Source organism: Cajanus cajan, chromosome 3 (genome assembly GCF_000230855.2).
Source record: "Cajanus cajan strain Asha chromosome 3, NIPB_CcT2T_4, whole genome shotgun sequence".
Lineage (NCBI taxonomy): Eukaryota > Viridiplantae > Streptophyta > Magnoliopsida > Fabales > Fabaceae > Cajanus > Cajanus cajan.
This window is the reverse complement of record NC_138519.1, coordinates 32,281,635-32,294,366: the sequence shown is the minus strand read 5'-3', so window position 1 is coordinate 32,294,366 and position 12,732 is coordinate 32,281,635. Positions and strand designations below refer to the sequence as shown.

The 12,732-nt window shown below is 46.3% G+C and overlaps 3 protein-coding genes across 3 annotated transcripts; 2 read left to right on the top strand and 1 right to left on the bottom strand.

The window, feature by feature from the left end:
* The first annotated feature begins 749 nt into the window (after positions 1-749).
* On the top strand, positions 750-1,322 carry LOC145956249 (uncharacterized). The gene has a single exon (XM_083071814.1). It carries the CDS (start codon positions 750-752, stop codon positions 1,320-1,322), a length of 573 nt encoding a protein of 190 aa, XP_082927940.1.
* A 2,607-nt stretch (positions 1,323-3,929) lies between these two features.
* LOC145956248 (uncharacterized) lies at positions 3,930-4,466 on the top strand. The gene has a single exon (XM_083071813.1). It carries the CDS (start codon positions 3,930-3,932, stop codon positions 4,464-4,466), a length of 537 nt encoding a protein of 178 aa, XP_082927939.1.
* A 2,354-nt stretch (positions 4,467-6,820) lies between these two features.
* LOC114915560 (uncharacterized) lies at positions 6,821-10,772 on the bottom strand. The gene is made up of 2 exons (XM_083070832.1): positions 8,069-10,772; positions 6,821-8,002 (listed from the first exon to the last, which is right to left on the bottom strand). Exons 1-2 carry the CDS (start codon positions 9,030-9,032, stop codon positions 7,011-7,013), a joined length of 1,956 nt encoding a protein of 651 aa, XP_082926958.1. The 5' UTR covers positions 9,033-10,772; the 3' UTR covers positions 6,821-7,010.
* Between the last annotated feature and the right edge of the window lie 1,960 nt (positions 10,773-12,732).

The window sequence follows — 12,732 nt, the reverse complement described above, 5'->3', positions numbered from 1 at the left end:
ATGGGAATTCTTCTGACTAATCAATGATTAAAGACTAATCAAGAGGTAACAATCCCCTATTACCCATATCCCAAGACAGAAGGCCCATCAAGCCCAAACAGGCCCAAACCTTTCATTATAAATACACAGGTGATGGGACAGGAACAGGTATGATTTATTTCATATAAAAACCTTATTGCTCTATACCGAACACTTACTTGAGCGTTGGAGTGCCTTTGCAGGTACCCTCCCCACCCTTTGGAGATAGTATTCGGTCGGCACCGAAGATCTAGGAGACCGTGAAGAAGGAGCGACAAGAGGAGTGTTTCTAAGGAGGAACATTTTGGCGCCACCGTGGGGCCGAAACTGAACGGTTCTCGACCCTGAAGTAAGATGGTAGCAACTAGGAGTCAGCAGGAAAATGCAGCAATTCACAACCTTGGAATGCCCCGAGAACCTAGACAGCAAACAAATCAACACGAGGAGGGAATGGAGGAGTCTTACGTGGATCGATCTCAACCTCCCAACCCATCATCGGTCATAGAACAGCTAAAAGCCGAGATGATGGAATTAAAAAGACTTCGGGAGAAAGACGCACATGAGTTGTCACTCTTGAGGAAGGAAAATGTGAAGCTTAGGAGCGATAATCGGTCCTGGCACCCATCCCGCGACACCACAACACTCAGTCAACTCATGACCAAGAGGAATCCTCGGGATGGTACAAAGAGACGAGAATCCCTCGGCCTCCCGGCGGGATAACCACAACAACCATGGATCAGCAAAGACAGCAAGGGAAGTCACCATTCATTCTCGACATTGTCGGAGCCCGATTGCCGGACAACTGGAAAAATCTGGCTTTAGAAAGATATGACGGAACGACCGACCCCGAAGAACACCTCGATGCATTTGTTACTCAAGTCGGGTTGTATACTGACGACGATGCTGTCATGTGTAAAGTCTTCCCTACCTCCCTAAAAGGACCAGCACTTAATTGGTTCACAAGACTCTCACCAGGATCAGTGGACTCATTCACCACCTTGTCCTCCCGGTTCGTCATACAGTTTTCCATGAGCCGTCCTCATCAGCTCACTTCAATCGCATTGGTCAACATTCGCCAGGAAAAGAAGGAACCTCTGAGGTCCTTCATGGAGCGATTCGGGAAGATGACCTTGTCAATTCGAGATCTAGACCCAGCAGTGGCAATGCACCACCTTACCACAACATTAAGGCCAGACCCTTTTGTAAACAACCTATGCAAGAAGCCACCCCGAGATCATGACGACCTCAGGCAAAGAGCCACTAAGTATATGCAGATGGAAGAGTTGGCCGAGTTCAGAAATTAGAACCGGATCGACCTTTTTTCCGGAAAGAAAGAAGCTGAAAAGGAGCACCCTCCAAGGTCTCATCCCCGAGATGCGCCTGATCGAGAAAGGACCAATAGGGGGGCCCCGATATGCACAGTATACACCGCTCAACGCCAGCAGTACCAAGGTGTTGGAGCAGGCCTTGGCCACAGAAATCCTCGCGGTGCCCCGCCGCGCTATGACTCCACCCCACGTGGACAAGACCAAGACATGCCAGTTTCACAGGAACGGGGACACACCACGGAAGAATGCACAGCCCTCCGAGATTGCATTGAAGATCTTGTTAAATCAGGCCACCTTCAAAATTTTACCCAACCCTCAGGCAGGAAGAGATACGACAACTACCACGATAAAAGGGAGTCCGAAAGAGGGAACCGTGAAAGGGCACCTCCAAGACAGAGATCCCGGGAACGAAGCAGGACCCCGAAGAGAAACGATCAGCACAAAGACCAGAATCAACCCAGGAGGGTGATAAACACAATAGTCGGAGGATTCGCAGGAGGCGGAGGTACATCTTCGGCACGAAGGAGACACCTAAGAGCAATCAGATCAGTTAACGCAGTAACACGGGCAGGGTCGATCCACATGCCGCTAATTACCTTCACTAACAAGGACTTCCAGGGAGTCGATCCAGTGCAAGACGACCCCATGGTCATCAGTGTAGAGATCAACAATTGTATTGTGAAGAAGAAGTTGGTGGATTAGGGAATTTCAGTCGATATCTTATATTGGAAAACTTTTGAATAGCTAGGTATACCCAAGCGCAAGTTAGCACCTTATAAAGAGCCCTTGGTTGGATTTTTAGGTGAAAGAGTAGATACCCGGGGGACGATAGATCTATACACCTATTTCGGGGACGACCAGCAAAGGCGAAGGATTAGAGTACGATACGTGGTGGTACACGCTAACACCTCGTACAACATCCTATTGGGCCGACCTTCCCTGAACAAGCTCCGACCTTCCCCTCAGAAGAAGGAACGGTGATCACTCTGCACGCCGATCAAAAGACGGCCCGCGAATGTTATTTTGCCAGCCTAAAGTTGCAGCCAACTCCGAAGCCAAGACGAGAAGTCAATGTCATAGGCGATGTCTGCCAATAGAGTCCATTCATAGACTTGGAGCTTGACCCACGGATCGAAGACGAGCACCGAGTTGAACCAATTGAGACGACAATCCTGTTTCAACTCGGGAGAAATGAGGAACAGGTTACATACTTAAGTTCCCAATTGTCGGAGGATGATGCAAGAGAAATTAAACAAATCCTTGTAAAGTACTCGGACCTATTTGCCTGGACGGCGGCTGACATGCCAGGCATCGACCCAAGTTTCCATTGCCATCGGCTCTCCGTGTGCCGAGATGCCAAGCCCGTCGCCCAGAAGAAAAGAAAAATGGGAGGAGAAAGGGTTGAAGCGGTGAAAGAAGAGACGACCAAGCTATTGCAAGCGGGGTTCATTAAGGAAGTCAAGTACTCTACTTGGTTGGCCAATGTGGTAATGGTCAAGAAGGCGAATGGCAAGTGGCGGATGTGTACCGACTACACGGATCTGAACAAGGCATGCCAAAAGACGCCTATCCCCTACCACACATTGACGCGTTGGTCGATGGAGCGGCAGGTCACCAAAGGCTTAGTTTCCTAGACGCCTATTTAGGGTATAATCAGATACCCATGTACCCACTAGATGAAGAGAAAACTGCGTTTATCACCGATTCAACCAACTTTTGCTACAAAGTAATGCCATTCGGTTTGAGAAACATGGGGGCAACCTACCAGCGACTCATGGACAAGATCTTCTGGAGGCAGATAGGAAAATGCATGGAAGTGTATGTGGATGACATGGTGATTAAATTGGTCTCCACTATTGATCACGTAAAAGATCTCGGAACAATATTCGACGAAGTGAGGCGGCATCACATGCAATTAAATCCGGGGAAGTGCACCTTCGGAGTCGCTGGTGGAAAGTTCTTAGGCTTCATGTTGTCAAAGAAAGGCATAGAAGCTAACCCCAACAAGTGCCAGGCCATCGTTAATATGAGAAGCCCACGTAACGTAAAAGAAGTACAATGATTGGCCGGGCGCATAGCTTGATTGGCTCGTTTTCTGCCCTGCATGGCGGACAAGTCAAGACCCATAATGTCCTTGTTGAAGAAGGCCAGCAAGTTCAAATGGACTGAAGAATGCAAGTCCTTGTTTCAAAACTTCAAGACAATGCTCACTGCCCCGCCGTTGCTTGCTAAACCAAACCCCCTGCTTGAGATGATTGTCTACATTTCAGTATCATACAAAACTATTAGCACGACTCTAGTGCAAGAACATACAGAACAAATGCCGGTATACTTCATCAGCCGAGTATTGCAAGAAGCCGAGACCCGATACTAACATCTTGAGAAAACGGTTCTAGCTCTCGTACACACAGCCCGACATCTTCGACACTACTTCCAGAGCCACAAATTCATCATCAAGACAGATAGCCCGATTGTCAGGATATTGCGGAAGCTCAAACTAGCGAGACGGATGGTTGCTTTGTCCATAGAACTATCACAATTTGATATTTGTTTTGAACCAAGAGGACCCATCAAGGCACAAGCATGGCCGACTTCATAAATCAATTCACCCTAGAAGTACTTCCCGACCCACACATTTGGACTCTGCATGTGGATGGGTCATCGAACCAACAAGGCAGTGGAGCCGGCGTTATACTGGAAGGTCCTAGTAAAATGGTGGTCGAACAATCACTACGATTCGGCTTTAAGACCTCCAACAACCAAGCCGAGTACGAGGCCCTTCTCGTAGGCTTAAGGTTGGCAAACGACTTAGGTGTTACCAGAATCAAGTGTTGGAGCGACTCACAAGTGGTAACAGGCCAAGTCAACGACACCTTCCAAATCAAAGAGCCAACGCTACTTTTATACTTCCATGCTTTCCAGAAGCTGAAGAACAACTTCGAAGACGTCCACGTTGAACACAAACCTCGGGAACTCAATACCAGAGCTGACCAATTGGCCAAACTGAAAGCAGTAAAAAGATTAGCCACTTGCGCAGCATTATACAGTAAGAATTGCAAACACCAAGTGTGGGGGAAACCGAATGCTTGCAAGTCCAACAGGGAGACGACAATTGGATGACCGGCATAACACGCCATCTCTCAACTGGGGAATTACCAAGCAATCCCCTCGAAGCAAGGAAGGTAAGGGTCATTGTCGCCCGATACACGATGATTGCAGGAGAGCTGTACAAGCGAGGCGTTTGTTCACCTTTGTCGAAATGCCTTACACCCGAGCAAGCACATTATGTCATCCGTGAAATCCACGAAGGCATATGCGGAACACACTCAGGGGGACGAACCTTAGCCGCCAAAGTCATCCGAGCAGGTTACTATTGGCCCACCCTCACGAGTGATTGCATAAAGTTCACCCAACAATGCAAGTCGTGTCAGCAACATGGCCCGTTAACAGACCTACCGGCCGAAGAGCTACACTTCATCACGACCCCATGGCCCTTCTCGGTATGGGGTATGGATATCCTAGGACCATTCCCACCAGCAAAAGGGCAAGTCAAGTTCCTCATAGTGGCAGTCGACCATTTTACCAAGTAGATCGAGGCAGAAGCAGTTGCCACTATTTTAGCCAACAACGTGCAAAAATTCTTTTGGAAGAATGTCATTACCCGGTTTGGAGTACCATATGCCCTCATCACAGACAACGGCTTATAATTCACGGATCGTCACTTCAATGAATTCCTCGAAGGACTTCAAATTAAACACCGGGTGACATCGGTGGAGCACCCCCAATCCAACGGACAGGCAGAGGCGGCCAACAAAGTCATTCTAAGGGAACTAAAAAGGTGCCTCGGACAAGCTAAGGGACAATGGCCTGATCACTTGCACGAGATTTTGTGGGCCTATAGATGCACTCCGCAGAGCTCGACCAAAGAAACACCCTTCCGGCTAGCATACGGAATCGATGCCATGATCCCGGTGGAGATAGAGGAGCCCTCTCTCGGACGACAACAATTCACTGAAGAAGCCAATGAGGAAGCACTCAACGTAGAACTCGACTTGATTGAGGAAGCACGCGATCGGGAATTCGTCAACATGGAAGCATGTAGAGCACGCGTTTCCCGAAAGCACATGAAATCAAGTCACGCGAATTCCATCCAGGCAACCTTGTTTGGAGGGTAGTGGGAGAAGCAAGAAGAGACAGAGCTCAAGGAAAACTAGCCCCCAATTCGGATGGCCCTTTTCGAGTAAGGCACAATCTCAACAATGGAGCCTACAAACTCAAAGAACTCAATAGGAAGATCATCCCGCGAACTTGGAATGTCACGCATTTGAAGCACTACTTTAGTTAGCAAAAGTTATGTATTCGTTTCGGGGCACTCTTTTCCTTTCCCAGGTTTTTCCCTCTTATAAAAATGTGAAAGAGGTTTTACTGAGAAAAGGTTTTTAACGAGGCTCCACATCAATGAAACAAACCGTATTCTTTGAAGGAATCTTATACTTGCTCAATTTAATCTAAAAGCAAACACTTAGTCCCTCCCGAGTATCCCTACTTGGCCAACGTTGAACACTTAGTCCCTCCCGAGTACCCCTACTCGGCCAATGTTGAACACTTAGTCCCTCCCGAGTACCTCACTCGGCCAAGGTTGAACACTTAGTCCCTCCTAAGTACCCCTACTCGACCAAGGTTGAACACTTAGTCCCTCCCGAGTACCTCACTCGGCCAAGGTTGAACACTTAGTCCCTCCCGAGTACCCCTACTCGGCCAAGGTTGAAGACTTAGTCCCTCCCGAGTACCTCACTCAATCAAGGATGGAACACTTAGTCCCTCCTGAGTACCCCTACTCGGCCAAGGTTGAACACTTAGTCCCTCCCGAGTACCCCTACTCGGCCAAGGTTGAACACTTAGTCCCTCCCGAGTACCTCACTCGGCCAAGGATGGAACGTTTAGTCCCTCCCGAGTACCCCTACTCAGCCAAGGTTGAACACTTAGTCCCTCCCGAGTACCCTTACTCGGCCAAGGTTGAACACTTAGTCCCTCCCGAGTACCCTTACTCGGCCAAGGTCGAACACTTAGTCCTTCCCGAGTACCTCACTCGGCCAAGTATGGAACACTTAGTCCTTCCCAAGTACCTCACTCGGCCAAGGATGGAACACTTAGTCCCTCCCGAGTACCCCTACTCGGCCAAGGTTGAACATTTAAACCCCTCTCGAGTACCTCACTCAGCCAAGTACTACCACGTCGTCAACGAGGCACAACAAGCAACAGCCTAAGTATTTTCACTTGGCCAAAGGGAGGTACAACCGAAAGCCTACCAAGAAAGAAGGGGATCCCTCCCCTCTCAGCCAAGAAAATACTTGTGGAACATCCCAATCGTTAATACAAATCTAAGCCGGTTCGTTTAATTAACATATAAATTGATCAAGGACTGAAATAACATCGAATATAGAGGAGCATAACAGAAAAATAAAGCCCGAATATGTGAAAAAGAAATACTTCATTCAAGCGACACTAATGGCCGAAGGTACAATGTTGAGCTGGCTCTAATGGCCCAAAGAATCAAAAGTGGCCGATAGACGAGCCACAAACTAGAGAAACAAAAAAGCAACCTATATCTATACATCTTCCTCAAAACAGATGTACAACCAAAAAGTTTAATGCCGAAGCCCTTCAATCGGCATTCGTAGTCTGCTCGGTCTCCTCGTCATCATTCAAAGTAGTCCTGGGATCTTCAGGGGCAGTCGACCGGGGGGGAGCCACTTCGTCCGGCTCAACATCAGGGGCGTCGGAAAAATCCATATATGCCCCTTGAAAGAAGTCTTTGCTCAACTCAAATGAAAAATTCGGAGGAAAGGTGCCGAAATGGGTTGCCTGCCGGACCGCATGCATAAAACCAACTTCGTGCTCTTTGATAATCTTGTTTTCACAGTCGGCCCGGAAAGCAGTCAACGAAGCCTCGGCGTCGGCTTTAATTTGAGCCTCACGAGCCAAGACTTCCTTCATTTCCTGCACCCTCATCCTTTCAGCATCCTCGGCCGCTAGGGCTCGGCCTTCCATCTCGCCGACAGCCTCCTTCAAACGAGCCACCTCGGCTTCCAAGTTCAACTTCTCGTTTGAGGTCACCTCATGAGCCTCCAGCGATTCCTGGAAGGCCGCCTTCGTCTCCTCCAAGCTCTTCCAGAGATTGTGGATGTCGGCCATGGGTTCCAAAGCAAGTTTCCGAAGGATAGCCGTGGCTCGCACTTGCAATTCACAAGCCATAGCCCATTGGGCCGACGGGGCTGCCGAATCCAGCATGTGATGCCCCTGTTCGGATAAGAGGTCCGAAGACATCAGCTGCGAAGGGCGAATCTCCTCGAAAAGGAAATCCTTCACCACAATGGCCGAAGGAACAGCCAAGTCTGACGACTCCTCGACACGCCGATGTTTAGGCCGAGCCACTTCAGAGGCCGCTGCATTGACCCTTTTCCCCTTGTCTTTCTTTTTCTTGTTGGCATTGGGATCAGGCATATCAATAACTGGGGGAGGAGGTTGCGACTCGGTCACAACGGGAACTTGGTTGATGGCCACACTTCGGTGATCATCGGCCGAGGTCCCGGTAGGAGCCTGGTTTCGAAGAGCCTGGTGGTAAGAGAGGCCGAGTCCTTGTTGAGCCATCCAACCTGCAACCAAGAAATAGTCACACATCAACTTAACATAAACGCCAAACAAAGAAAGCAAAAACATACCATCTAATTCAAAACGGGGCCGAGGTGATTTCGGAAAAAGAACGAGAAACCGAGTAGGAATCCCCCGGGGTAGACTTTTTAAGTAATCCAGGGCCGACACCTCCGCCTCGGTCAGCATCTCGACCGGATACTCGTCATACTTCCGAGGTATCTGGGTCCAATAGAAAGGAAACAAGGGTTGCCCAGCCGAGTCATAGAAGTAGTTACGACTGGCTACCGGGTCTATGATAACTTTCAAGAAGCCAGCTTTGAAACCCTTAAAAGAAGATGTGAATGGCTTTAGAAGGGGTCGGTTAGGGTGCCTGACTAAGGATAACCACTTGACAGTTTTATTGGAAGGACGAGTGCAAAAGAAATGTAAAAATAGGCCGACACTAGGCTCGATGTAGTGATATTTACAGAGGATGCGAAAAGCTTGCATAGCCGCCCACCCATTCGGGTGTAATTGCGTCGGCGAAACATTAAGCACGCGCAACAGACCCATTTGAAAATTGCCAAAGGGTAGAGACAGGCCGAGCTCTCTAAAGAGGCACTCATACACATAGAAAAAATCACCCTGGTTTTCTTGCTTCGCGAGAAAGACCAAGTCGGACCCCCCAGGGCCTTCAGCCTGGCAACGACGTAACATAACTGGATAAGGGTCCCTATCTTCCCATCGGGCTAATTGACAAACTCCCAAGAGGCGTTCCACAGCGGCCCTCGCATAAAAACGCGAGAAGTATGTCGCAACCTCACCATCTACCCACTCATACCCTGGTATCTCACAAGGTGGAAACTTTTTCCGGTAATCCCAGGGATCCATCTCGGCATCCGGAAGGTCCGAGCTAGACGAATCCCCCGAAGACCCCCCACTAGAACCCCCCGGTTGCTTGGACGAACCCTCGGACAACTCCACGTCAACGATGGGTGCCGACCCACTCTCTTCGGCCGAAGACCCAGAAGACAAAACCACCTCCTCAGCCATTAAACAGGAATTCACCGAACAAGCTAAGCCTACCTTGGCGAATACTCAGATTAAAGCCGGACAGGGATGTCGGGGTACAGAAGAAATGATAATATACGGGCGCGAGGAAGACCCTTACCCCACTCCCATATATATACACAAACATGAGGGAACGCGAAACGCCTCTCGTAAAGGCCTTGGGAAGCGAAATTCCATGCCTGTACAATACGGCACACATCACTAAGACGTTACAACATGCAAAAGTCACATCAGAGACACAACTCCTGAGACCGCACCCCTTGGGGGGGCAGTGTACTATACTGAGTAACCCTTTTGGCCAACACAAAGGCTGAACACCCAATCGGCTTAAAGAAGTGCCGAAGAGGCATACTGAAATAAGAACACTCCCTTCGGCCAGTTCAAAGGTCGATGCCACGAGCATAACGAACAAGCTACGATACCAACGTTAGGGAAAAGCATATATTCGGCCATTGAGAAGGCGGAACACCTATTCGGTCATCAGGAAGGCCGAACACCTATTCGGCCATCAGGAAGGCCGAACACCTATTCGGCCATCAGGAAGGCCGAACACCTATTCGGCCATTGGGTAGGCCGAACACCCATTCAGCAAAGAGGTTGGCCGAACATCCATTCGGTCAACAAGTAGGCCGAGCACCCATATGGTCACGAATCTGAACGACAGGTCAGCATGCAATTATGGGAATTCTTCTGACTAATCAATGATTAAAGACTAATCAAGAGGTAACAATCCCCTATTACCCATATCTCAAGACAGAAGGCCCATCAGGCCCAAACAGGCCCAAACCTGTCATTATAAATACACAGGTGATGGGACAAGAACATGTATGATTTATTTCGTATAAAAACTTTATTGCTCTATACTGAACACTTACTTGAGCGTTGGAGTGCCTTTGTAGGTACCCTCCCCACCCTTTGGAGATAGTATTCGGTCGACACCGAAGACCTAAGAGACCGTGAAGAAGGAGCGACAAGAGAAGTGTTTCTAAGTAGGAACAACATTATTTTATTGTTTTGATGGTATTGTCTTCTTCTTCGCTTTTTAAATTTTTTTTTTATTGACAGATTATTAAATCAATATGAGTTATATCCTTTTATTTAAAGACAAATGATTTTGACCCAACTTTTCAAGGAATGAAATAGATGTTCCTACCGGATCACTGCGGTTTGAATAAGGTTTGGCTTTGCAGCTACAAAATAATAATTTATCCCGATGCACCTAGGAAAAAAATAATAAGTAAAAGAGTTATCACATGAATTTTAATTAATTAATTTTTTTTATTTTTTATACTTCTACTTATTTTATCTATTAATTTTTATAATTTAAAAATAAATATTTTTAAGTCTTTATATTTATCTTTTTTAATTTATTTTAATCTATGTAATTTAAGATAATATTTTGTCTTTATATTTACAATTTTTAATATTTTAGTTTTTATTATTAATTATATGAGGATAAAAAGTGGTGAATCAACAATGAATATTATAGTGAAAGATAAAAAAAGACAGAAAGCATCAAAAGACTTAATTTAAAATAATTATATCAAAATAAATTTGATATTAAATATAAAATATTAAATTAATATCTTTGTCATATCAATATAAAAGAGACAATAATCCAAAAAAAAAATATGTTATAGACTAAAATAATTTAAAAACTATAAATATATATACTTAAAAGAAAAGAAGATTAAAAAAATAAATATAAAGACTAAAAAATAAATTTTTAACCATAAAAATTAAAAAAATTAATTTATTTTAAACCATTTTAATTTGACTAAACTATTGTTTTCGTCTGCTACAAGACAAACATAGTCGCTTATATATATATATATATATATATATATATATATATATATATATATATATATTATTTTTTTATTATTATTATTATTTTACTGCAGCATCAATACTTCTATTCCTTAAAAATAATCAATTTTATTACTCTAATAATATTTATAAAAAAAAATACACCAATAATTGTATAATACAAAATATCCGTAATTTAATTTTTTTAGAATAGCCTTAATTTGTTCTAAAAAAAATAGAATATCCTTAATTTAATTTTTTAATTATATTATTAAATGTTGTACCGGAGAGACCGTATCGGTCACGTGGGCCAACACGTGCCATTTCGTCAGACACCCATGCATAGCCACGTACAAGCATCACCATCAACGTCGGCTCGGCATGAGGCCGAGAACCGACATCAGTCTGGTTAATGCAAATATGGACCATCATCATTCATCGATTCGGCTCGGTCAGGTACCGTTCCGACATAGAACATACCGGAAGTATACAGGCTGCCGTATACGGACTAGACGGCTCGGTCATTTGCCGTTCCGACTAGTATTGATTAGCTGGCTCGGCCTCTTGCCGAAGGGTTAAGCAAGTCATAACAAGTAATCACAATCAAGAAAGGTAAGTACATGATTAAAGCCTAAACGACCAATTAGTACCGTATTACCTAATTTGGTAAATATCTGAGAGGGCCCATCACGCTCAGGCCCATGTCAGATGCTATAAATAGGTCACACGTAACAAGGTATGTCACTGTTCATTAATTATCCTAGAATATCGTGCTTATCCTGACTTGAGCGTTGGAGTGCCTTTTGCAGGTACCTCCCCCCTCTGAAGAATCCGTTTGAAGTATCCGTTCGGCCCTTCTTACCAAGAAGACTACGAGTGTATCCTTAAGCAGGTACATTTTGGCGCCCACCGTGGGGCCGAACCGATAGCATTGCAGAAGCACTGAAAGTTTACGAGTAAAAGAATCATGGTAAAGACAAGGAATACTAATTTCGAAGGGCAACAGTCTGAAGACGAGCATCAGTCCGGGGCCGAGACGGTTGAGGAGACAAACTTGACCAATATGGTGCGCCAGATGAAGGAAGAAATGATCGCCATGAAACAACAGCGAGAGAGAGATGCTGCCGAAATGGCTGCATTGAGAGAAGAGAATGCTGCGCTGAAAAATCAATACCGGGATCCCACATGGAAACCATCTGAGACAACTCACACACAGGGGTCGTTCCACTCGCAGGGCCCTCACTCTTCTCTTCCCCACACCTCCGTCGCCGCTCCAGCTGCGCATGCTTCGGTCGGCCGACCGATCCAGCCTTTGCCGGCCGGAGCACATCGGCATCCTTTTACCCCGAACATCATGCAGATGGCACTCCTTGACCATTGGAAGTCTTTGCCCTTAGACAAGTATGATGGCACTACCGATCCAGACGAACACGTGGATGTGTTCTTGACTCAAGTTACTCTAAGCACAAACGATGATGCTGCTCTATGCCGAATCTTCCCAACATCCTTAAAGGGACGAGCACTGAGTTTTTTTACTCGGCTTCCGGCCAACTCTATCGATTCGTTCAGTACGTTGGCTTCCCAGTTCACAATTCAATTTGCTACCAGTCGGCCTCACCAATTGACCTCGTTGGCACTAATCAGCATTCGTCAGGAGAAGAAGGAATCTCTTCGGACATTCATGAGTCGATTCAACAAAGCGGCGCTCGAAATTCGAGACTTAAACCCTGCTGTAGCTCTACACCACCTTACCACTGCCTTGAAGCCAGGGCCATTTGCCAACAGCATTTGTAAGAAACCCCCTACAGACATGGATGATTTGCGTCGGCGAGCCGACAAGTACATGCAGATGGAGGAATTGGCCGAGTTCCGG

Bases quoted from the DNA above. Each gene is read 5' to 3' on its own strand.
- LOC145956249 (XM_083071814.1), top strand. From the start codon at position 750: ATGGATCAGCAAAGACAGCAAGGGAAGTCACCATTCATTCTCGACATT.
- LOC114915560 (XM_083070832.1), bottom strand. From the start codon at position 9,032: ATGGCTGAGGAGGTGGTTTTGTCTTCTGGGTCTTCGGCCGAAGAGAGT. The intron at 8,003-8,068 runs GTATGTTTTTGC...TCTTGGTTGCAG, and splicing joins GCCCCGTTTTGAATTAGATG to GTTGGATGGCTCAACAAGGA.
- LOC145956248 (XM_083071813.1), top strand. From the start codon at position 3,930: ATGGCCGACTTCATAAATCAATTCACCCTAGAAGTACTTCCCGACCCA.